Source organism: Nelusetta ayraudi, unplaced genomic scaffold (assembly GCF_046127955.1).
Source record: "Nelusetta ayraudi isolate G7.1 ecotype Tasmania unplaced genomic scaffold, CSIRO-AGI_Nayr_v1 ptg000011l, whole genome shotgun sequence".
NCBI classification, from domain to species: domain Eukaryota; kingdom Metazoa; phylum Chordata; class Actinopteri; order Tetraodontiformes; family Monacanthidae; genus Nelusetta; species Nelusetta ayraudi.
This window is the reverse complement of record NW_027466061.1, coordinates 9,611,758-9,633,582: the sequence shown is the minus strand read 5'-3', so window position 1 is coordinate 9,633,582 and position 21,825 is coordinate 9,611,758. Positions and strand designations below refer to the sequence as shown.

General features: G+C 45.1%; 2 protein-coding genes and 1 long non-coding RNA gene across 6 annotated transcripts; 2 read left to right on the top strand and 1 right to left on the bottom strand.

Moving 5' to 3' along the window:
* The first annotated feature begins 768 nt into the window (after window positions 1–768).
* Window positions 769–6,668, top strand: LOC142884787 (endothelin receptor type B-like). Its single transcript, XM_076020687.1, has 8 exons — window positions 769–1,082; window positions 1,763–2,219; window positions 3,401–3,513; window positions 4,301–4,505; window positions 5,026–5,175; window positions 5,395–5,528; window positions 5,635–5,743; window positions 6,342–6,668. Exons 2-8 carry the CDS (start codon window positions 1,806–1,808, stop codon window positions 6,474–6,476), a joined length of 1,260 nt encoding a protein of 419 aa, XP_075876802.1. The 5' UTR covers window positions 769–1,082; window positions 1,763–1,805; the 3' UTR covers window positions 6,477–6,668.
* LOC142884791 (uncharacterized) lies at window positions 3,606–13,027 on the bottom strand. The gene is made up of 3 exons (XR_012926201.1): window positions 12,712–13,027; window positions 4,294–4,540; window positions 3,606–3,835 (listed from the first exon to the last, which is right to left on the bottom strand). It is a non-coding gene; the product is annotated as an uncharacterized LOC142884791 (long non-coding RNA).
* On the top strand, window positions 12,025–21,606 carry LOC142884786 (ETS-related transcription factor Elf-1-like). 4 transcript variants are annotated; one of them, XM_076020684.1, is made up of 8 exons: window positions 12,025–12,220; window positions 15,318–15,708; window positions 15,808–15,940; window positions 18,008–18,115; window positions 18,306–18,461; window positions 18,561–18,635; window positions 19,216–19,411; window positions 19,531–21,606. In XM_076020684.1, exons 2-8 carry the CDS (start codon window positions 15,646–15,648, stop codon window positions 20,138–20,140), a joined length of 1,341 nt encoding a protein of 446 aa, XP_075876799.1. In that variant the 5' UTR covers window positions 12,025–12,220; window positions 15,318–15,645; the 3' UTR covers window positions 20,141–21,606. The 4 variants fall into 4 exon arrangements, with proteins under 4 accessions (XP_075876799.1, XP_075876798.1, XP_075876800.1 ...); XM_076020683.1 differs by lacking the exon at window positions 12,025–12,220 and adding an exon at window positions 15,060–15,209; XM_076020685.1 differs by lacking the exons at window positions 12,025–12,220; window positions 15,318–15,708; window positions 15,808–15,940 and adding an exon at window positions 15,999–16,329.
* Window positions 21,607–21,825: the final 219 nt, after the last annotated feature.

Below are 21,825 nucleotides of genomic sequence, written 5' to 3'. Positions count from 1 at the left end.
TTGTGAACACCATAACTCACCAGGAGACCGGCTAAATATTATTATTATTATTATCAGTGTTCTACTAGATTTATTTGAGGTTATTTATTTATTTATTTATTTATTTTTGCATGATTCCAACTTTTAAAACCATGTTGGTTGTGGTTTTGGTGCTTTTGCATTTGAGTTCCTGTCCCTGCACCGGCTGCAAGTCAGTGGCTGTAGCTTTGTGAGGCAACAGTCCCACTGCATTCTGGTAGTTGTAGGTTTATTCTGTTTAGGTTTAAAAGCAAAACAGACATTCCTGCCTTTTTTCCCCACTGGCCAGGATTTCAGAAATAACTGCACATTCCTGACCTAGTTTCATTACACATTTGTGCTGAGAAACGGCAAAGTGCTCCTTTTAACAAGGGCCTGCAAATGGTGAAAATTGCACTTTTACAGGAAACGGACTGATACTATCAGAAAATAAATTGTGTTTTTAGCCTTTCAGCTGGACTTTGTCGCGACGTTGAGCAACAGTTTGGCAAACCTGGTGCATTTATCCTCAAAACGTTCACCGACGCAGGCTGATAAGGTCCAGGTGATAGAGCTGCTGTGGAGGAGGGCTGAACAAAAAGCTTCCAGTCAATACCTTTGCTTCACCGCTCCTCTTGTAACGGCACTTTTATTTGGCGATCCTCTGTTGAAAGGAGGCCACTTCAATAACTGGTGAACATCTTGCGGGCACCCTGCCGCTCCCCCTCCACCCGCCTCCTACATAAGAAGAGGAGGGGTCTGAGAGCAGCGGCCAGGTCAAGACTCTGACTCTGCCGACTCAGACGCTGACACTCGGCAGCTCCTCCTGGACAGGAGGGAACTACTGCAGGAGTCCCACCGAGTCTGCGGGCCACCAATCAGATGCTTCCCTCGCTGCTTCTCGCAGCAGTTGCTGAAAAAACAGCATGACCGGACGGTAACTGCAGAGAGAGCAACAGTCCACCTCAGGGATTTCTTTTTTTCTAATTTTTCTCTTGTTTTCTCCAAAAGATCTGTCTGAGGGACTTTGACAGAAAAGACCCAGAACGTCTGGGAATTGTTTCAAAGTTTTGCTGAGAGAGGAGGTGAGTGAGCCTGGGCAGCTGCTTTTCAAAACAGCTTCTCTTCTGTGTAGTTTTCCTGGAGAAAATTGTCAATTTCTTACTCTCTTTGAAGCCCTTTTTGGAAGTGCACAGTGTTCCCCGCTGCCTGAGGGGTTGAATATCTATCATCTCTCCAATCATTTCCGTGGATTTAAACTTTAATCGTATTTGCTTTACCAATTTTAAAACCTGACCTGAACACGGACCAAAAAAAACTGAAATTTTGTTTATGTCACAAAAACAGTTCTTTTTGACTTTCAGAGATCAGACTTGTGGTAAAAGATCATCAGTCTGTGGTGATACTTGCAAATCAAACCTCCTAATTGTTTTTCCTTTTTCTGTTATTTACAGTGTTTTGATTTATTTCAAAACTAGTTCCATCAAATGCCAATCTAATGAAAAACAACAACAACAAAAACACATAACACTGCCCTGCTAGTGTGGTGTCATCCAAGTGTCCAGTACTTAGCAGTCACATTTGTCTTGAAATAGCAAAACTAAGCTGTGTTCATGTTAGTTCTCGCTAGGTTGATTACAGGGGAACGATCCCTTTAAGCCTAGTGTGTCAAACACCAGGGGTTGCAACAGCTTACAGTAATATCTCTATAGACAGTGTGGTGAATGAAAAGCTCCACTGTTTCACATCACATCCTCTTGTTTAGGATCTCCTGTGGATAGAAGCCATATTTCCGAGCAAACTCCAGGATGAAGACTCAGCTTGTGTGCTTGGCGCTCGTCTTCCTTGCGGGCCAAGTGCCGGCGGCCAGCGGGCAGCAGGAGCAAAAGGACAAATCGACGGTGGACTTTCCAAGTACCACGCAGAAGCCCGGGCTGGTGGAGAGGGACATGAAGGGTCTGGTGAGGCCCAACATTAGCATGCCGCGCCGCCGCCTGCCGCCAATGTGCACTGGACCCACGGAAATCCGGGACACCTTCAAGTACATCAACACGGTGGTGTCGTGCCTGGTGTTTGTGGTGGGCATCATCGGCAACTCCACCCTACTGAGGATCATCTACAAGAACAAGTGCATGCGCAATGGACCAAACATCCTGATCGGCAGCCTGGCGCTCGGTGACCTGCTGCACATTATCATCGGAATCCCCATCAACGTCTACAAGGTGAGTGGTGGCCGATGGGAAAGTTTCACCGCGTCGGCCAAGAAATTGTTGAAAATACTGAGAATCAGTATCAGCCTTACTGTCATTATTGTATGCAACACATTTTGGACAGCAACTCCTTAAAGATGGTACCTTTAAAATACAAATTACAATAGTTAAAAAATATATCAATACTAAACGTAAGAACAAAACTAGTAATGCAGATATAAGATACCATTGAATCGTGCAAATGGACATGAGTGTAACAGTTATTGCACAGAGAGCCTGCTTTATCGTACATTAAACAATGATGATGTCACAAAGGGCAATGATGCCTTGCCTCATACCCTCCACCTATAAGACAGCTTCAAGACCTCCTTGTTTTTACCCCTTTTCCAAACATGCAGAAGGTCCAACGGGGCATCAGTTTTAGCTTTCAGCAGGAGGCTGCAAACACTGGGCTAAATGTGCTCTTGTCTGGAGGTCAGCAGATGGGTCGCTCCACCACTGGAGACTGGAATGAAAAACAAATGTCTTAAATTGACCTTGAATTTGGCGACCTGATGGTGATGATAAAGTTACGAAATGCTTTTCAACATTGAATTATAGAGAGAGATAATAGAGAATTATTTAGTGTGCTTCAGTCTATTATACACACAGACAGGCCTGAAACACACACACAAACACACACACCTACTGTAGGTTTCATGTTTTCACTTTATTTGATTCTAAACCACTCTTGATCCCCCTCACTTCTCTGGTATGTTATTATCTGTTTTCTCTTATTAGTGTGTGTGCGTGCATGTGTGAGTATTCGGGTGCATGTTAACACAACCCGGACCCACTCGCACACAGAGTGGCTACAATACACTGGAGCCGGGTGTGGGCTGAGTCGCGGAGCCACATATGATCCTGGTTGATCTGTGCTTACATTCCAGCCACTCAGTCAAAGCAGACATGAAAAAGTCTCATGTTCAGAGGAGTTCCAGGGGCTGCTGTACCGCTCAGGGTTAAGGTGCCTCTCGGAGGAAAGAAGGAGGAGAAAGAATAATAAAGAACATTACCCATAGCAAAGCAGCAGGGGAGAGAATGAAAGCCATGACTGAGTGATATGACTGAGAGGCTTTTTTTCCCCCTCAAAATTCCTGAGACGACAGGGAACAGCAGGAACGTGTCCTTTAATTGTCTGTGTGTCTCTGCAGCTCCTGGCTGAGGACTGGCCGTTCGGAGTGACCCTGTGCAAGCTGGTGCCCTTCATCCAGAAAGCCTCAGTGGGCATCACGGTGCTCAGTCTGTGTGCGTTGAGCATCGACAGGTAAACCCTTCCAAAGCTCCAGTCGCTCGCTCCCTTTCTGACTGAATCTCTGCCATTTTCGTTTTTCCTTCTTGAAAGACAAAATGTTTATTTTAGAAGTCCGTCGAAGTCAGAGCCTGGGAAAGAAGTCTAGTGCAGTGGAAAGTCTTTGCAGCTATTTTAAAGAGGAAAAGTTGCTCAGTTATGATCAAAATGCTTTGATAGAAGCAGCCAAGCCTTGATGACAAGCACGCAGCAGCTTCCTTTTTATTCCTTCAGTGAACTCTGGATGTAGCTCCAAAAACGTTTCCATGCAGAGTTCAAGACTTGTGTCAGCTCCCTGCTGAGTTAATGAAGAATTAGTGTTAGTTTTGTCAGCTGGGTTTGCAACAGTTTAAAGGCAGAGGCTAACACAGCACATTGGTTAAACGTACTGGAAAACGTTTGATAAGCTGGGGAGTATATTTTGATTACTGAAAACCAGGACACTTGGCCCAGCAATAAATGATTCTCAAAGTTTACTCAAAGATTTCAAAATATTTAAAGTATACCTCCTCTGTATGGATAGAAATAGTCTTTTCAGGACAGGGTATGAAAACAGGAAATGCACTAAAAAACAAGTGGTTTGGTTACCCTATTATAAGCACACGCGCGCGCACACACACGCACATGGTTTCAATCCTTAAAAAAAATAGCTAAATCATCGTGTGCAGGAGGAGAGTGCAGCTGTTGGCTAACAGGAAGCAGAGCTGTGCGCTGCTGCTGGTGCTGCTGCTGCCACTGACTCTCCACATGTGGTACCTTGCAGGTATCGTGCCGTGGCCTCGTGGAGCCGAATCAAAGGGATCGGAGTTCCAAAGTGGATGGCCATCGAGATCGCCTTGATCTGGCTCCTGTCCATCATCCTGGCCGTGCCAGAGGCCGTGGCCTTCGACATGATCACCATGGACTACAAGGGCGATCACCTGAGGATCTGCCTGCTGCACCCCATGCAGAAAAGTGCCTTCATGAGGGTGAGTCCCGTTTAGGTGGTAAACAATCCAGTGTTCTGAGATTTAAAGAAAAGGACAAAAAATGAAAACAAACAAAAAACAATGGTGTGCATTGACGCAACTGGGATTGCTGACAGAGGCGCACATTTGCAACGGGCTAACAGACATGCACATATATGCAAAACTCTGCAAGAAAATCTAGATGAAAATAAAAATTCAAATATTTAATATGGGCTCATACAATTTTTCAAATGAAATTTTTTTCTCATTAGAAATCAAGAGGTCTGCCTTGGAAACGTGCACACACAAACTCTTGCAGAAACACACAAACATAGAGACACGAGCGTGTGGCAACACACACGCACGCACGCACACACACACAGACACAGACACACACACTCACACACACACACACACACACACACACACACACACACACACACACACACAAACACACAAATCCTTTTCTTAACCTCTTTCCCAAAAATGTACCTGCCTTGCCAACTAAAACCCCATTTTGTTTTCCCTGCTCTCAACATAGTTTTATAAGTCGGCCAAGGACTGGTGGCTGTTTGGAGTGTATTTCTGCCTGCCGTTGGCCTGCACCGCTATTTTCTACACGCTGATGACCTGCGAGATGCTGAGGAAGAAGAACGGGGTCCAGATCGCCCTCAGCGACCACCTCAAACAGGTGGGACGGTGGCTTTTCAACTCATCCGCACGCCCAAAAAGTGTCTCTCATTTGAGCTTCAACCCAAAAAATCAGAAATCTTTAACAATTGCTTATTTCAGTGTGTTCAGTTGTTATGATTTATCAAAAATAGCTTTAAAAAACAATTTTAAAATATATATTTATATTTTTTTAGTAAATTCCCTTTAAAAAAGATCCTTGTGTTTTGCATGTGTTCAGCGAAGAGAAGTGGCCAAGACGGTGTTCTGCCTGGTTCTGGTTTTCGCTCTGTGCTGGCTGCCTCTCCACCTCAGCCGCATCCTCAAGCTCACCATCTACGACGAGCGGGATCCAAACCGCTGTGAGCTGCTCAGGTATGAAGAATAGAATAGACCTTTATAAACCTTTATTACCCTCTTGTGAACAGTGCTCTTCTCGGAGGGACAGAAGATTAACATCCTTCTCCTGAACAATTTGCAGTTTCTTCCTGGTGCTGGACTACATAGGGATCAACATGGCGTCGGTGAACTCCTGCATAAACCCCATCGCCCTCTACATGGTCAGCAAGCGTTTCAAGAACTGCTTCAGGGTGAGAACCGAACAACTAGAATTCTTCAAACTCAGGGCGTCTTCACAGCAGCTGAACTTTGAGAAAATCCCCTCAGAATGGTCCAAAGAACTGAAATGATTCACCTATTGTGAGTGTGTTAGCGGGCTAGCTAGCATCACAAGCCACCAACAAGCTAAAATGCGCTCATTTGTCGCAGCAAAATTTATTCTGGCATCAACTCTGCAAACTTTGTTTCTGTTTTAGCATCTGTTTTCCTGTTTCAACCTAAAAAAGGCTGTGTAAATTTAAAATGGCGGCACACAATCTGCAACAGCACTGCCCCTGTTGTGAGTTTACTGCACTGAAGCATAGAGACTGAATTGAATACAATTCTGATCAAAATATTGTTGAATTAGATTTTCTAAAAACATTATTAGTAAATTCCACAGAGAGAATTCTACAAAAAACAATTTGGTGCATTTTTTGTCGTTTTTCTTTCTGAAACGGTTATATAACAAACCAACTAAGATGACAAACTAATGGACTCCAGCGACAGGCCGTTTTCACCTTCTCTTCCTTCTCCTTCCCTGACAACATTTTCTCATGCAAACTGTCCCGCCCTTCTGTCCCTCCGCAGTCCTGCCTGTGCTGCTGGTGTCTGCCAGCGGAGATGCTGATGGACGAGAAGCAGCTCTGCACCAAGATGAAAGTCACGGAGCGAGCCTCGGATCAGAGCAACTCCCGCATGACCAACAAGTCCACCACGGCCTAGCGAGGAGGAGAGACCGAGGAGTGAGATAACGAGGCTGAACGTCGGCGTCTCAGCTGCAGATGGAAGACAAGGATGAGTGACACAGTGACAAGTCATATGAAGACCACAACTTTTTATTTTTTTTTTTGTGTTTTTTTTAGGACTGCTACATGTCCTTTGGTAAGAAATAAGCGCTTATAAAAAATAAATAAAGCTCCTCTCCTGGATGACGAGCGTATGAAGACCACAACTTTTTATTTTTTTTTTTGTGTTTTTTTTAGGACTGCTGCATGTCCTTTGGTAAGAAATAAGCGCTTATAACAAATAAATAAAGCTCCTCTCCTGGATGACGAGCGTTTGACACTTGGATCGGTGTGAAAAGTCGCCGAATTCTAGGAACTGATGGCAACGAAAAAGGATCGCAAGTGCGACGCCGCGTCCAGGACTGACAGTCGACAGCTCGTCGGGCTTCGCTGCCTGGACGGTGAATGTTACTTCTTTGGGGACCTGCGTCATTTTCTACATTTTTACGGACAGCTTTCGAACTTGAATCCACTTTTTTGGCACCAAAACGCACATGACAGGAGCTCTGACGAGTACAAGTAGTCAGTTCAAAGGTTCCGTCTTATGTAAAATTCACTTGCGATGTAATCAATGTATTTTACAAATAGTTACCAAACTACTGATAGCTGTGATTTTAACCCTTCCACTATTAATATTACGAGATCTTTATATATATGTATGTATGTATGTATATACATATACATATGTATATATATATATATATATATATATATATATATATATATATATATATATATATATATATATGTATATGTATATATATTTGTGTCTTAGGATTCGCACGTCTTTTGAGCTAATGGTTAATATCACTCTGCACCAGCTGGTACGACTTTTTACGTTATTCGGGGAGGGTGGTCGAGTGGGGGCGGGGCCTCATTTTACAGTCAATAAAGTTACAAGAATTTGAATCTCAGCGTGCGAGCGAGTTGTGTCTGCATTACAATGACGCCGTCGGTTGCTTGAGCCCGTATCTGTGGTGACACCTGGCCTCAGTGGTGTTTGGCTGTGACGCCGGGTTGGTGGTTGCAGCTGGAGCCAGTGTTTGTGCGCTCGGGTTCCATTTAAGTGTGACGGGAGACGGCATCATGTGATTGTGAAGGCAGGGCGTTACTATGATCTCTTTATTTCCCTCCCCACATCTTCACTACGCACACACACACAGACTCACACGCGCACACACACACACACACACACACACACACAGCGCTGACCTGGGAATGTTCCCGCAGGCTAAAGCAGTGTCATGCATGTCACATTAGCTGTAAAAGGGAGCTCTCTGTCCTGTGATCTCTCCACACTCCTCCTCGCCATCGCTCTTTATCCACCATGACCCGTGTCCTCACTATCCCTTATTTAATTGTAGATATTCATTTTATATATTTTTCCTCCACCTGTTTTTTTCATCCAACTTTCGGAGCCGCCACCCTCATTTTTAAGGCCTCTCCCGATCCGTCGGCGTGCTTTCTTTGCATACTGCCTCTGACTGGAAACTTCAATAAAAAGGGTTGAGTTAAAATGAAGCCAGCTTAGAACAGTCATGGGTTGCAAAAAAAAAGGTGCATTCCTCCTGCAGCGTGTCCTTTTGAAGGCTAATTCGCAACATAAGTTAGGCAGATGTATCTGAAGATACCAGCTGAAGACCTGCCTTCCACAGATGTAATGGACCGTATTTTATCGACCAGAAAATAACAGTGAGACCAGCAAGAAACCCCACAAGAAAGTTAGTTCTTTCAGGCATATTCAAGAAGCAAGCGGCTTCTATCAGCCGATAGTTTAATTGTTCTCTGAGGAGAGTTTTGATTTCGGGAGCAAACCAAAGTCATACCCAAACAATCTCTAATCTATAAAACTTTTTTTCAATATACCGTCCCCAGACTGGTGACCCCAGCTTAGTAATGTGCTAATTTGCATTGTTGAATCCAAACATCAGCTGCATATTTGCATGTTTGAAAAGAATAAAAACTACTTCAAAAATCTTGAATTATCAGCCACTGTTAAGACTATTTTGAGTTGAAGGCAATCAGATAAAAAATGAGCGAACCCGTTTTGCTAAAGCCAACAGGCAGAAGCTACAGTGTTGGCTGGGAGGAACGAGGGCCAATCATCTGCTCCCAACTAGCGACTGTGCACTCGGATGGATTTCTGAAGCATTGGAAATTCTGGTTATTGAACAGTTGAAGTTGTGCCACGAGCGGATCCACCATCATTACTACAGAGCAGCAAACAGGGAAGAATGCGCAGAAAATATGTAATCAAAGCAAAAGAAGCTGCAGTTAAAGGCTGACGGCAAAAAGAGTAAAACAAACCTCTCACATCCTGGCGCCTACAGGAGACGTGTGTATCTCACCTTCAGTTCTCTCTGGAAAAAAGGACATAGCTCACTGCCCACCAAGCGTGTGATTCAGTTTCTTTCAAGAGGTTTTAAGTAAGTAGTAAACAACCCTGCGGCAGAGCCTTAAAATTGTCATTGATAACGACTGTCAAGCAAGGCAGCAGGAGCCGGAAGGCCTTCTTCGCATGTATGGTGTGACTGTGACAAGCAAGAACGTTGATTTGCGCAGTGTGGGCTGGATGGAAACAACTGGTCTGACACTGTGCAGTGTGGCCTGCAGCTCAGGGGAGAGGACCCCAGCAGCAGCAGCCAGGTTTTATAGCATCGGGAATTTGGGCATTTTACTGTCTTACTACAGCCGCAGCAAAGAGTCTCCTCAATGCACTGGCTGCACGAGAAGTTTCAGAGTTGAAGTGAAGGGTCTGGTGAGTGCAGCCTAATCAAAGTCTGGCCTTGCAGAGGACGTCCTGATCAAAGCTATCTGTCAGCGGCCAGTTCTCTCTCTCTCTCTCTCTCTCTCTCTCTCTCCCTCTCTCTCTCTCTCTCCCTCTCTCTCTCTCTCTCTCTCTGAACAGCCTTTCATGTCTTCAGCCTCAACAATCTGCCGTTTCTCGCATTCGCTCAGCATGTCGGCGCAGAATCGACTGGACGCGTTGCCTTTTAAGCATTTGAAGGCTCAGCATTTGCTCCTTTATGTCGTCCTGGCTGGAAAATCGAACAGGCTCGCACAGCTGAAAACACACACCAGACTTTGGCTAATGAACATCAGTCCTGCACCTGTGTCTCATGATCTCACCTGACTAATGTGGCACACATGAGATTATTTTAAAACATATAAAATACATACATACATACATACATACATACATACATATGTACATACATACATACATACATACATACATACATATAAACGAAGACCCTCCTGCATCCCCGCTTCGTCAGAGCAAAAACGAGCAAAAGCTACGTGAGCAGAAAATCGCTGAAGTTTCCTGAGGAGCTGCTCCTGGCTGCCCACCATCGATTTTTTACACTTTGGAGAGCGGTTCAGACATGACAAAAAACATAAGGCGCCCCATCACTCACTGTCACAGATCTACAAACGCTGCTCACTTGGACACACCTTGGACACACACACACCCACACACCCACACACCCACCCACACACACACACACACACACACACACACACACACACACACACACACACACACACACACATATTACTGTAGAAACAGCATAAGGTGTGCAGACGTGAGCAGCAGAAGGAATTAATCAGTCCAGCGTTGCATGAATGTGAAATATCTAACGGCTCCATACTGTCCTTGCTCCTCTCCCGTGCTAGCTTGTCTGACAGTGGGATGACAAACTGTACAATGACAGAACAGAGTAACGACCAGCAGCATGGACGTCGCGCTGGATGTGTCTGCAGATCATGATTGATGTGGAACAGGTGGAACTAAGCTCAGTCCTCTGGCCTATGAAACCATTAGGGGAAATTTACAGAATTTGTTTTTTTGCAAGATAAAAGATAAAAGTTAGTGCATCTTGGTCTCCCCCTGCTGGTGGCCTCTAGCATAGGGTAATAATACCGGACAAAACCCAACAACTCAGAATGGATGAAAATATATATTATAATAAAATGTGGTGCTGCTCCTGTGGCAGAACATATTTGCTCACCTATGCAGTATTAACAAATATGTAAAATTATTTAATAAAATTGTTTATCTAAAAAAATAAGTAATCTAATCAGCTAATGTTAGAAAAGCATTACGAGCTAATCCACCTCCTCATCATCTTCATCTTCAGAAACTTTCCCCCCACAGATTGAGAAGCACGAGAAGCTCCTCCAGCACAGAACCGTGCCCGCAGCTCCTCTGTTCACTTGCACACACATTGACACATATTGTTATAATAAAACTTGACCTTCAAAGCAAATAAACTGGATTTATGAACCAAGCCAGCACATTCTTGAAGTTGCCCACGCCAAAGGAAATCAAGGAAGGTTCATAAAGTTTCCAGAGTTTGGGATTGCATGACCTCTTCACAGGCATTGATGGGTTGGCCAAACAATGGGTCCCAAACGATTCTTATCTATGTGTTATTCAAATACAATGGGAGGCGACTCCGTAAAAAGGCAATGTGTGCAATTCTTTTTCTATTTGTGTGAATAAACACAACCTCATGCAACCCTGACCCATAAGTTTGTCCTCTGTCATGGTAAAATTAAACAACAACACTTTTCAATGACATTTTCAGGTAGAGGTGTTGATGCAGGGTTTTGCCACTAGGGAGCATCAGGGCCTTGAACAAGGCACTTATTTTCTTTATATGGACCTTCCAGTTTAGCTGAGGTCATTACTCATGACCCAGTGTCAACATCCTGATATCAAAGGTCCCATATCGTGTGTATATTGTAATTATATTATTGCTCTATAACAACCCCGTGTCTCTGTCCTGTCATGTGTTTTGCTTGACCCACTTCTTTAGAAACTGCTTGAGGAGACACAGTTCTGCAGACTAACTGACTGACTGACTGACAGCTCTGCCAGGTAACAAACAAACACCTCAAGCCAGGTGTTGCCTCTGCCCTCAAAGGCTTGATTTAGTCCCCTTCAGAAACATGGGAGCAGGAAGCCCTGTTTGTTTAATTTGTATAGTTAATACTATAATATAGTTAAACTATTAATATAGCTTGTTTATATGTGTGTATACATATATATATATGAACACACACACACACACACACACACACACACACACACACACACACACTCACACTCACATTGGTCTGGTTTAATGTGGGACCTCACAGTGACATTAATTCTTTTTCTTTTATATTTCTCTGCAGTCCAAGCTGATGTGTTGATATAATATAGACATTGAGCCGGACAGTGTCACACACGTACACACACCAAGCTGTTTCCTCTTCATATAAACCACTTCAATGTTTGCACACCGGCCGTGTGGCTCTCTGCTGCTTTACATTGCAAATACGCCTGTGTTTACACTTGCTCCACACTGACAATGGTCACCATGGGTTACCTTGACTCACAATACAGGTGACCAATCACAGCTGACCGGGGGAGGTTGACAGTTGTCTTAGGCGACAAAAAAAAAAATCAGAGGAAGAGATAACTGAGTGGAGAAGAGGAAGAAAGGGAGAAGGACGAAAGGACGAGAGAGAGAAAAAAAAAATCCAAAATCTGTGTGACACTTTCCTCTGTGAGGGGAAGTCTGCAAAAAGGAAACTGATCCCAGGTCTGCTATCCAAGTGGGAATGAGGGCAACACCCATTTCCCTTCTAGTCCTGTGAGCTGCCGGACAGACACACGCTCCAAAGCCAAAGGTAAGCCTGCTGCTGCTGCTACTTTTACCGTGACGTACACCAGAGGACTTTACGGGGGCTGCTTTCATACAACTAGGGACACTGGAGCTTGTAGGTGTGTGGCTTCTGTCATATGCAGAGGAGGGGAGGGAAAGTGAAAGTGTTTGTCACTGAGTTTTCTATACGAGGCTGTTTGACGCACTTCCTCTTCTCAGCCCCAGACGTGCCGCCGTTAAAAATACCCACACGTAAGTGTATGCAAATATCAACTTTAAACACACACACACACACACACACACACACACACACACACACACACACACACACACACACACCTAGAGAGAAACAGCCACTGGATGGTTGAGACAAGCAGAAGCAGAAAGACAGGTAGGTGTGTTGTGACCACCTCCAATGTTCCATGATTCTAAGTCTCTCTCTCAAACACACACACACACACACACACACATACACAGTGCATTTTTCACTCTGTTCATTTAACAACGCCTGCTTACCCCGAGCAACAAGAGGAGCTTATCAGCTGCTCCCTCGCCTGCCATACTGTTATCAGCATGGCCTCGTTCACACACACAGGCAGACACAGAGCCTCGCTGCTACTCTTTCACACACACACTCACTCTCTAACTCTCACTCTCTCTCTCTCTCTCTCTCACACACACACACACACACACACACACTCTCCAGCATACAAACTGGAATGAATGTTATGGGGGCTTATCAGTGTCCTTAGGGGCCTGGCAGCCACTTCACAGGCTCAGATCCCCGAGTCGAGGCCGCAGAGACGAACCTATGTGACCGGAGTGCTGATGAGCGCCCGTCTCTGTACTGTCAGACGCTTTTTCTCTCCACAACAGCAGCGGGCTGCAGGGCAAGCTGACAATGAGCGCGCACACACCACACGGTGCAGTGACAGGCAGCAGCAGCGAACACTCAAAGGAGGGGAAGGACGGCTAGAATACAGATGTTTTGACGCGGCACGGCGCCACCGAGCGCCGGGTGAAGGCTCCTTTTTTATCTCGCGTTTGCTAGCACAAGTGCAAAAAAACCATTAAAGGCCATCAGTGACACTATGGAGCAGGCAGGGGTGGGGAGAACGCGTCCGTCAACATTTTCCCAGAGCTCAAGGTGTCGACACTCACCTCAAAGTGCAGCGCCCGTTTATTTAACTGACTTGTGATGCGAAACTAAAACAGAATACAGCGTTTTCAAAGTCAGGAGTCGGATTAATCTCATCTGTTTTACTGTATCTTTGTTATTTAATGTAAAGAAAATGCTAAGGCTAAATATTTAAAACTGCGACATTGTTGCTGCTATAGTTCCAAACTTTTAAAAGCCACACATTTTACTAAGTTTGCTTCTCTTCTCTTCACACTTCAACATGTAAGTAATAAAAATTCACATGCTCCCTTTTCAGAGACGTTGGGCTCAGACCTGGAAATCAAGGCCTTTGTGATGTCACAGAGGGCACTGACACCCAGTTCAACAAAGCTTCCTTTTGGGCCACTTTAGTGGCTCCACGCTAGAAATGTATCCTTTCTTGGATGTTCCACATGTTTGGACATACAGTAAGGCAGTCTCGCAGCCAACACCTGGCTGGGGGCGTGGCCACTAATCTGTGAGTGGTTTCAGGGGACTTTGTGACATCACGAGAGACTGATTTTCAGAGCTGAGTCTTTTAGCACAAACTTTCTGAAAAAAAAGAGCATGAAAAAGATTTATTTTTATTTTTCTAATTTCCAAGGAGTTTGTTGACTGACAGAGACACACATTGGTGTTAGAAAAAACACGGGCAAGGGGAATTTTGCACATGGAATCTTAAAGTCCAAAACACCATCTAATTGTGTCTTGATATCCTCTGCTAATGATGTCATTTGGAGCAAAAACTTGCGGTGCTGCTGCGCTTTTAACTTCTCACCTAAAATGTGATCAGTCACTAGGCAGCGCTCAAAGCTTTAAATTTCTAAATAAAACATGCATTTTATTGGTGATAACATCTCACAAAGTTTTTGGATACTTTTCTGAACTCTTTTAGCATTGACTCATCGACTCAACTCCGTTGATTGGAGTTAATCAACTGCGCACATCAGAAGAAGTCTGAGATGAGAAAAAAACTACCCAAAAAACAGAACGCCATTGCCGGCAGAGATACTGGCAGGAGAGCAGAGCAGTTTATAAAACTCAGGAAGTGGTGCCTCCTAGCTGAGCTCTGCTTCCTGTGTGATAACTGACCAAAACGTGCTGCGTCTCAGTCGCACGTACAGAGACACACAACAAGAAAGACACTCGCCCGCATTCTTTTGGTAGCTGATGCAACTACAAAGGTTATGGACTGTGTGGCTTTAGGAACAAAAATTGAGAACTAATGAAACTTGAAGTTGGGAATTTATCGACTGTGTCATTTGCTTTTATTGACGATTAAAGATATTGTGTCCAAATCAAACAGCTGGGGTAACCTTTTGGAAGGAGTGCAGGTGTGCAACTTCAATTTGAGACGCAGAACCACAAAACAGAGTTTACTTGATTTTTTTTTTTTTAAGTGTCGAAATGCAAAGCATCGCAGCAAAGTTTGGTCACCTGCTCCAAAAAGTGAGCGAACCCTGTGAATAAGTGATAAAGAGCAGCCAGCTCGCTGGTTTTGTCCCAGTCATAGGCAGGAATGTGCAGATAACGACCCTGAAACCTTGAACACCGTGGAAATACATCATGTTTCAGGCTGCTCCCCCTCCTCTTTCACACACACACACACACACACACACACACACACACACACACACACACACACACACAGCAGGCACATATTGCAGTGCAATCGTTTCCTTCCTGTTGCTTGTTAAGCCTCTTTTAGAGGCAAGATAAGCGACAGAACGAGACGGGGGGAAGCAAGCTGCGGTGGTTGTCCTCGTCCTTTTTTCGGATCATGGTGACCACATGCATTTATTCCGCGCATTTACGTCAAACTGCTTTGCCGGTTACAAGCTGACAGTGGCTGCAGGTGTGGCCCCTTGGCGTACACATATCACGTGTTAACGGATCTCCATCACCCATAAATAACAGCAGTGTGCTTTTTTTCTCCCTCTCTCTCTCTGTTCTTCTGCGACAGGTTCCGCAAGACCACAGGACAGTTTAGCAGCCCCCACTTCCTCATCGAGAGTCGATGGCAGCAGCAGCAGCAGCAGCAGCAGCAGCAGCAGCAGCGAGCGAGTTTCCTGTGACGCCTCTGTGTCTCTGGTCAATTAGTACACTCACATAACTCTGCCACTGTTGGGGCTGCTCTGCATGGAACCAGACCAGCGCTCGTCGTATCCCAGGCTGAGCTCTCTGCAAAGATCAGGCACCTTAGAGGAAGAAAAAGTGAAACCGCTCATCAAGGGAGGAGAGGTGTGATGCTAATTCCACTTTGTTAAGCTGCTGTGTGACGAGTTTCAGCCATGCTCCAGCAGTCAGAGCTCATCTTTGACTTTGCCAGCGACCATGTTAGCATGTCACCACAGGTAAGTTGGGAGTCACGCCGTGGTGAGGGTAATGTGAGGAGATTGTAATTTGACTGTTTCCTCTCTTTCTCTCTCTCTTTCTCTGTGTGTGTGTGGCAGTTGGGACTTTATGCAGATTACCCCACAGTGATTGTGGAGCAGGGTCTCCATCATTCCCACCTGCTCTCACACGTTGGTCCCATCTATGAGCCATCGCATGTAGTAGAGGAAGACCACCATCATCTGCTCAAAGGTTAGTAGCTAACACACACACACACACACACACACACACACACACACACACACACACACACACACACACACACACACCAGAATGTTTCGCTTACCTTTTCTAAACAAACAAAAAGGTGTTTAAAAAGTTGTTCAGGAAAATTAATTAGGATACTTGGAATTAGTTCTGCTTTGAAAGTAGAAGCCTGTGAGGCCACGCATGCGCAATGGCACCCTTCGCACATGTACCACCCTCTGAGGAGGAAAAAAAAACAGGAAGTGAAACAAAACATTCCTGTCTTGTGCGCCAGGGAAAGACGGTTAATGAATCACATTAGGATGTAGACGTGGTCGCTGGGGGCTACGGCACACATGCTTTAGCTTGTTACGCGTGAGCGGCCGGAAATAAAAGTAAGTTTTAATCGCCGTTTCCGTGTGCGTGCGTGTTTTTTTGCGACATTCTCTGCTGCTCGGTGCGTAGTGCTGGGAAGAGGAGGCACCTCGAGGCTCGGGTAACTCTGCTAGCAGCAACACGGCGCCGCTCGTCATCTCCCAGCAACTCCTTCCAAAGAGCTGCTCGCCACAAAAAGGGTGACGTCACGGCGTCACCTTTTTCGACATGACCGTAGCGGGGTATTTTTTGTTCCCATTGCCCGTGGGGGGCAACGGAGGGCAGCTGTTTGTTAGCTAGCAGATGTTTACTGGCGAAGCCTGTCAGTGTTACGTCATCGCGCTCAAACGGCGACGTGCCTCAGCAGTTTGACAACGTTTTCACGTCCCTCCAAAGGACGCACATGTGACGAGTTGTACGCGGATGGATGCGATGTGTTTCAGTCACTCGCATGTCATTAGCCTGGAGGTAGTCGGAGTAGCGAAACACACCTAAAAGAAGGCCAAGTCAGGTCAAGTTCAGTTTACTTAAATTAAAAAAAAGTAACATTAAAGGTTGAAAATGACATTTTAAGAGTCAATGCTGCCAGACTTTGAACGGATTCTTTACTTTTCCGTTTAGCTGGAACGTTCCCCATTAGGCTGCTTCACAACCTTTTTATCTGAGGTGGGGGGGAGCGGGCTCGCAAGTTAACTTAAATGGTCTCAGGGACCTGGGGCCCCAAGAGACCTCCAGCACATCAGGAAATCAACTGCTTCCACATTAAGTCCATCTACAGGCCTCTAAGCGGCACACTGTTTGCGGCTGGATGCTGGTGGATGGAGAGGATCTTGTGAAATTGGGGCTCGAGTTCAGTTCTATGTCCATGCAAGTGTCCTTGGTTTGAAACGCTTGAGTTGGCGCTCCAAACTGACATGTGACCTTCCTCTCAATACACTCTCAATACAAATGACAACAGGCAAGTGCAAAAAAAGTTTAGTCTCATTGTGAGACTGGTTTCATTTCCCTTTTGCTGTTGACAGGATGGACGCTTGTTGGTTAGTGGCCTCAGCACTGGACACTGCCTCCTTGTTTAATGCCTTCAGATACACAGTTTGTGAGATCTATTCTGGTTCCAATAATATTCAGGATACAGTGTTTATATGCACACAGAGGAAACTGGATATTCATTACCCTGTATACGTGATAGATATTAGTGTCCCGGTGTCTGACTGCTGAGTGGTTCGTTTTTATGGCTGTATAAATACCATAATGTCCTCCATTATTTCCAAGGTTCAGGTAACAATGAGGTTTGTCCAAACTGGAAGGATGTGCCGTCCATGTCACTGAAACTTGGGATTTGATTTCACAATATAAAGAGACAACTGCATGCTTGCAACATTGGCTATAACTCGGTAGGCAAGAATTGGTGGCGCATGTTTTTGCATAGATATTTGCACATACAGATCAACTGCCTCTCCAGACAGACGTACCCTTCAAGAGTGCTGGTGTCGATGCAAGAGAAACACTTCACTGTGGCACATAGATGGAAAAATGAGATTTTGTGCAAGTTAAAAATAGAAAAGAATCAGAGTATAATTTATATTCTCTTTGTAGTTGCTCCAGTAAAGGATCGGTCTGACATGCTGAGGGGCTTTATTCAATTTGCCTGCCAGAAATAGTTTTTTGCACGTCAACTACTCTTTCTGTGCTCTGCAGTGGATCCATGTGAAAGTGGAGAGGAGGAGACCATGGAGACACTTGTTGCTGCTGACTCACTCCTCAACATGGAGTGCCCTGACACGTTGTCCTTGGAGCAACACTACAGTATGCACACACACACACACACACACACACACACACACCTGACTTCATACTCCAAGTGTGCACCAACGGGCTGAAGATGCCCCACTAATGCCTCTTTGTCTCGGTGTTGCACTCGTCTGACTGCTCTTTCCCATTGAATCTCTTTACGTCCACCCCCACCCCCCACCCCCCTTCACCGCCTCCCCTGCAGCCCAGACGTTCTTGCCGTCGCTGGGTGACGTCATCACCACTCCTGTTACCCAGGTGACCGTGTCAGCAGAGGGAATTGTGGGGGCTTTCGATCAGACACAGTGGCCCTCTTTCCACACCAACAAACCCACAGTGCAGCTGCAGACTAAGAAAAGAGGTCAGTCACTTAGCGTCAGCCAATCTCAAGTGAATTATGCTCTGAGTAATTGCATTATATGTCTCACTCACAAACCAATTTCATTTTTCAACCACGCAGGGAGAAAACCTCGACACAGGAGGGCAGAGTCTCCAACACCAGACATCATAGTGAAGAAGGACAAATACAATAAAGGTACATTTATTCTCTACAAAACTAGTTTGGCCCTTGGCAGAGAGGCACCTTCCTCAATCTACTTGCATAGCACAATAGTCACTTGAGCTGAAAAGCCAGACACAAGAACAGGTCCTAGGACTTTAAGTTTTTTTAAGGGCCCCATTTTCTATTTTCAAATTTTCATTTTCTATCCTGGACTACCCATGGAGCTGCCTCACTCCATTAGTAATCCAAAAACCCCTTTAGACCTTTTTACAGTCTCTGGGGGGAAAAATGCTGTCTCTAAAACTGATGCTTTATTGGACCTTCTGCATGCTTGAAAAGAGACAAAAACAAGGTGTTTGTGAAGTCGTCTCAAGAGGCAGAGTTTAGGAGACGTACTGAAGGAAGGGATGGACTTTTCTCAGTTTCTGGGAATTCATTTCAGGGCTGAAGAAACATAGCATTGTTTCAAAACATTGGTAAAGGTAATTTTGCATAACTTTACTCCCGAAATGCAACATACTGCATTTGTCAGAGGGAATTCTTTAGGATCTATCCTTGACCAAATGACTAGAAGATATGTTCCTAATAATAATGTCCTGTTTCTGTGGATCAGGTGGAACCACGCTGTACCTGTGGCAGTTCCTCATGGAGCTGTTACAGGACCGACAGGTCTGCCCCCGCTACATTAAATGGACAAACCCACAGGAGGGGATCTTCAAGTTGGTCAACTCGAAAGCTGTGGCCAGGCTCTGGGGCAAACACAAGAACAAGCCTGACATGAATTATGAGACAATGGGCAGAGCACTCAGGTACTTTATGAAATACGCTGCTCCACAGAAATGTGTCCCTATTCCCACTTCAGAGTGAAAGATGCAAATCTGGATGGTTGATGATCAATTTCGTTAATACGAAACTTGTGTTTATGCAGGTACTACTACCAAAGAGGAATTCTGAATAAAGTTGAAGGTCAGCGTCTCGTCTACCAGTTCACCTCCCTGCCCAAAGACATGATTTACATCACAGACGGAGATGGCACCAAAGAAGAAGAGGACTACGACGATAACAGTGGCAACGACGGGGGCGTGAGCGACGACTCGGACGACGACAGCGCATTGACTTCAAGTGACCAATCGGTGGAGGATGAAGAATCACCTCCGCCTCAGAAGAAATTCAACTCCAGCTCTGTCCGAGCAGCCGCGTCCCAGCGAGCCAGGCCCACCCCCAAGCCGGCGGCCCAGCGGGAAACGGTCCTGCGCCCCGCCCCCAACAGCTTGATCCAGGAGCAGCATTTACCCATCGTGTCTGCTGAGATGCTGCGGACCCTGCAGAACCTCCCAAAGGTCCAATCCCTGAAGCCTGCAGGTCACGCCTCGGTCTTCAAGACGGCTCAGCTTCTGGGCAGCCTGTGCGAGCGACAGGCCAGCGCCGAGGTGGCAGAGAGCCGCAGGGCGTGTGATGAAACGTCACATCCTGGACAGAAAGCATCACACGGAGAGACTCCACTATTGCTGTGTTCTCTGACTGGCTCCCACGAATAGAGAAGACCAATGCCTTATCCCCCACACACACACACACACACACTCCGCTGACTCAGGAAGAGTGCTGTACTGCGCTCCATGTCTCTCCAGTCAGTCAGAGTGAGGTATTGATCTGGGGCTGTGTTTTTGTGCTGTATGTCATGTTGAGAATCAGTTACAAAAGTCATGTTTGATCAGTGCTTCTCCTCCTGAGTTTGCAGGAAGCAAAATGTCTCCACGCTCTGCAGGTTGCTCTCTTGGAAAGAGGCGGTCTATGAAAGCCGACGTCATTCATCCCAGTCCTCTGTCATTCCCCGTCAGGGCTAACTATACAAGACCAAAAACAGACATGCACTGGAATCCAAAGCCTCTCTGCACCTTCTGCAGACACTCCCGTTGCTTGCACTTGGGCTCCAGCGCCATGGAGCCAACTGTCTGATCAGCACACTGTGCCTTTCCTGTCGGCCTTTCTCCACTCACTTTGTCACGCTTGTTTTTTATTATTATTATCATTATTATTATTTTATGTTACTTTTTACTATTACATGCTGAATCATTCCTCTGCCTTGAATATGGCTTTGCACTATTGTTTACCTCTGCTGTATGTTTCTTTCTATAAGTGCCTGAAATTTCAGTCTGTCATGTATTTGCCGTGCGTCTGTTCCTGGTAAGGGAATCAAACATTCCAAATTATTTGTGTGTTTGTTTTTTTGTTGTTGTTGTTGTTGGTGGTGTTTTTTTTAAAAAATGAATTACTGAACTATGTTTGTATTATTAATTGTTGAAAACAAGGGATCACTGTTTGTAGAATAGCAATGAAGCACTGCTGCTGTAAAGTGTGTGTATCTATCCAGTGGCCTTTCTTTTTGTTGGACAATCGCCAGTGAATTGATCTGAAATGGATTTAATGTCACCGCACTTCTACCTGTAGTCTTACTGTGACTGCTCAGTCTTTCTGCCTTGCACACATTCAATGTTACACCATATATGCATCCACTATAAACCTCGACCTGGTTATCTTCATGTTGTGTGTTACATACTGTATTTTTGTGAACATGCTTGACTTTGTGCCTTGTTGCCATTTTCTCCCTCAGGTCCCTCAGTTTTGCTGCACAGACTGTATTCCCTATGCAATGAGTAAATCTCCGTTTATAGCCAAGCAATGCTAAGTTGAGTGTTTTCCTTTCAGCTGATCTCAGTTCAGCCCCAGAAAGCTTTAGAGCGTCTTCTCTGAGGCTAAACACAGTTTAGGAGCTGTTTATAACTGTGCCTTTTCCCCCAGGGAACCCTATGCAGAGCTGTTTTCATTTTATGATGAAGTAAATTGTGTATTAAGTTTTACCAACGTCGATTTGTACTGTTGTGACTGAGGGAGATGTGGATTTGCTTTATTTTGTCATGTTTGCTTAGGTGTAGTGCTGTCCTAGAGGTGTTGACAACATAAAGGATGATCATATAAAATAAACATAACTTTGTCATTGTCAGAAGTTTATCCTCATGTCTTTATTTGTCTGCGTTTAGACAAAAACAAATAAACGTACATACAGGGGCAACATTAGAAAGAATGCCAGCTGTGGGTTGACTATGTGACTGGGTTAAATTATTTGCGCACGCACACAGGCTATCATTTTTAAGAAGAAACATTAATAACCTTCAAAATAATTTTAACAACGTCTTATACAGTAGAAAATGGGTCAAAATGTCAT

What these genes read in the sequence shown, in the direction of transcription:
- LOC142884787 (XM_076020687.1), top strand. Translation starts at nt 1,806, where the DNA reads ATGAAGACTCAGCTTGTGTGCTTGGCGCTCGTCTTCCTTGCGGGCCAA. An exon ending in TGTGCGTTGAGCATCGACAG is followed by an intron (nt 3,514 to 4,300) that starts GTAAACCCTTCC and finishes GGTACCTTGCAG; the next exon opens with GTATCGTGCCGTGGCCTCGT. An exon ending in AACCGCTGTGAGCTGCTCAG is followed by an intron (nt 5,529 to 5,634) that starts GTATGAAGAATA and finishes AACAATTTGCAG; the next exon opens with TTTCTTCCTGGTGCTGGACT.
- LOC142884786 (XM_076020684.1), top strand. Translation starts at nt 15,646, where the DNA reads ATGCTCCAGCAGTCAGAGCTCATCTTTGACTTTGCCAGCGACCATGTT. An exon ending in CCACCATCATCTGCTCAAAG is followed by an intron (nt 15,941 to 18,007) that starts GTTAGTAGCTAA and finishes TGTGCTCTGCAG; the next exon opens with TGGATCCATGTGAAAGTGGA. An exon ending in ACAATGGGCAGAGCACTCAG is followed by an intron (nt 19,412 to 19,530) that starts GTACTTTATGAA and finishes GTGTTTATGCAG; the next exon opens with GTACTACTACCAAAGAGGAA.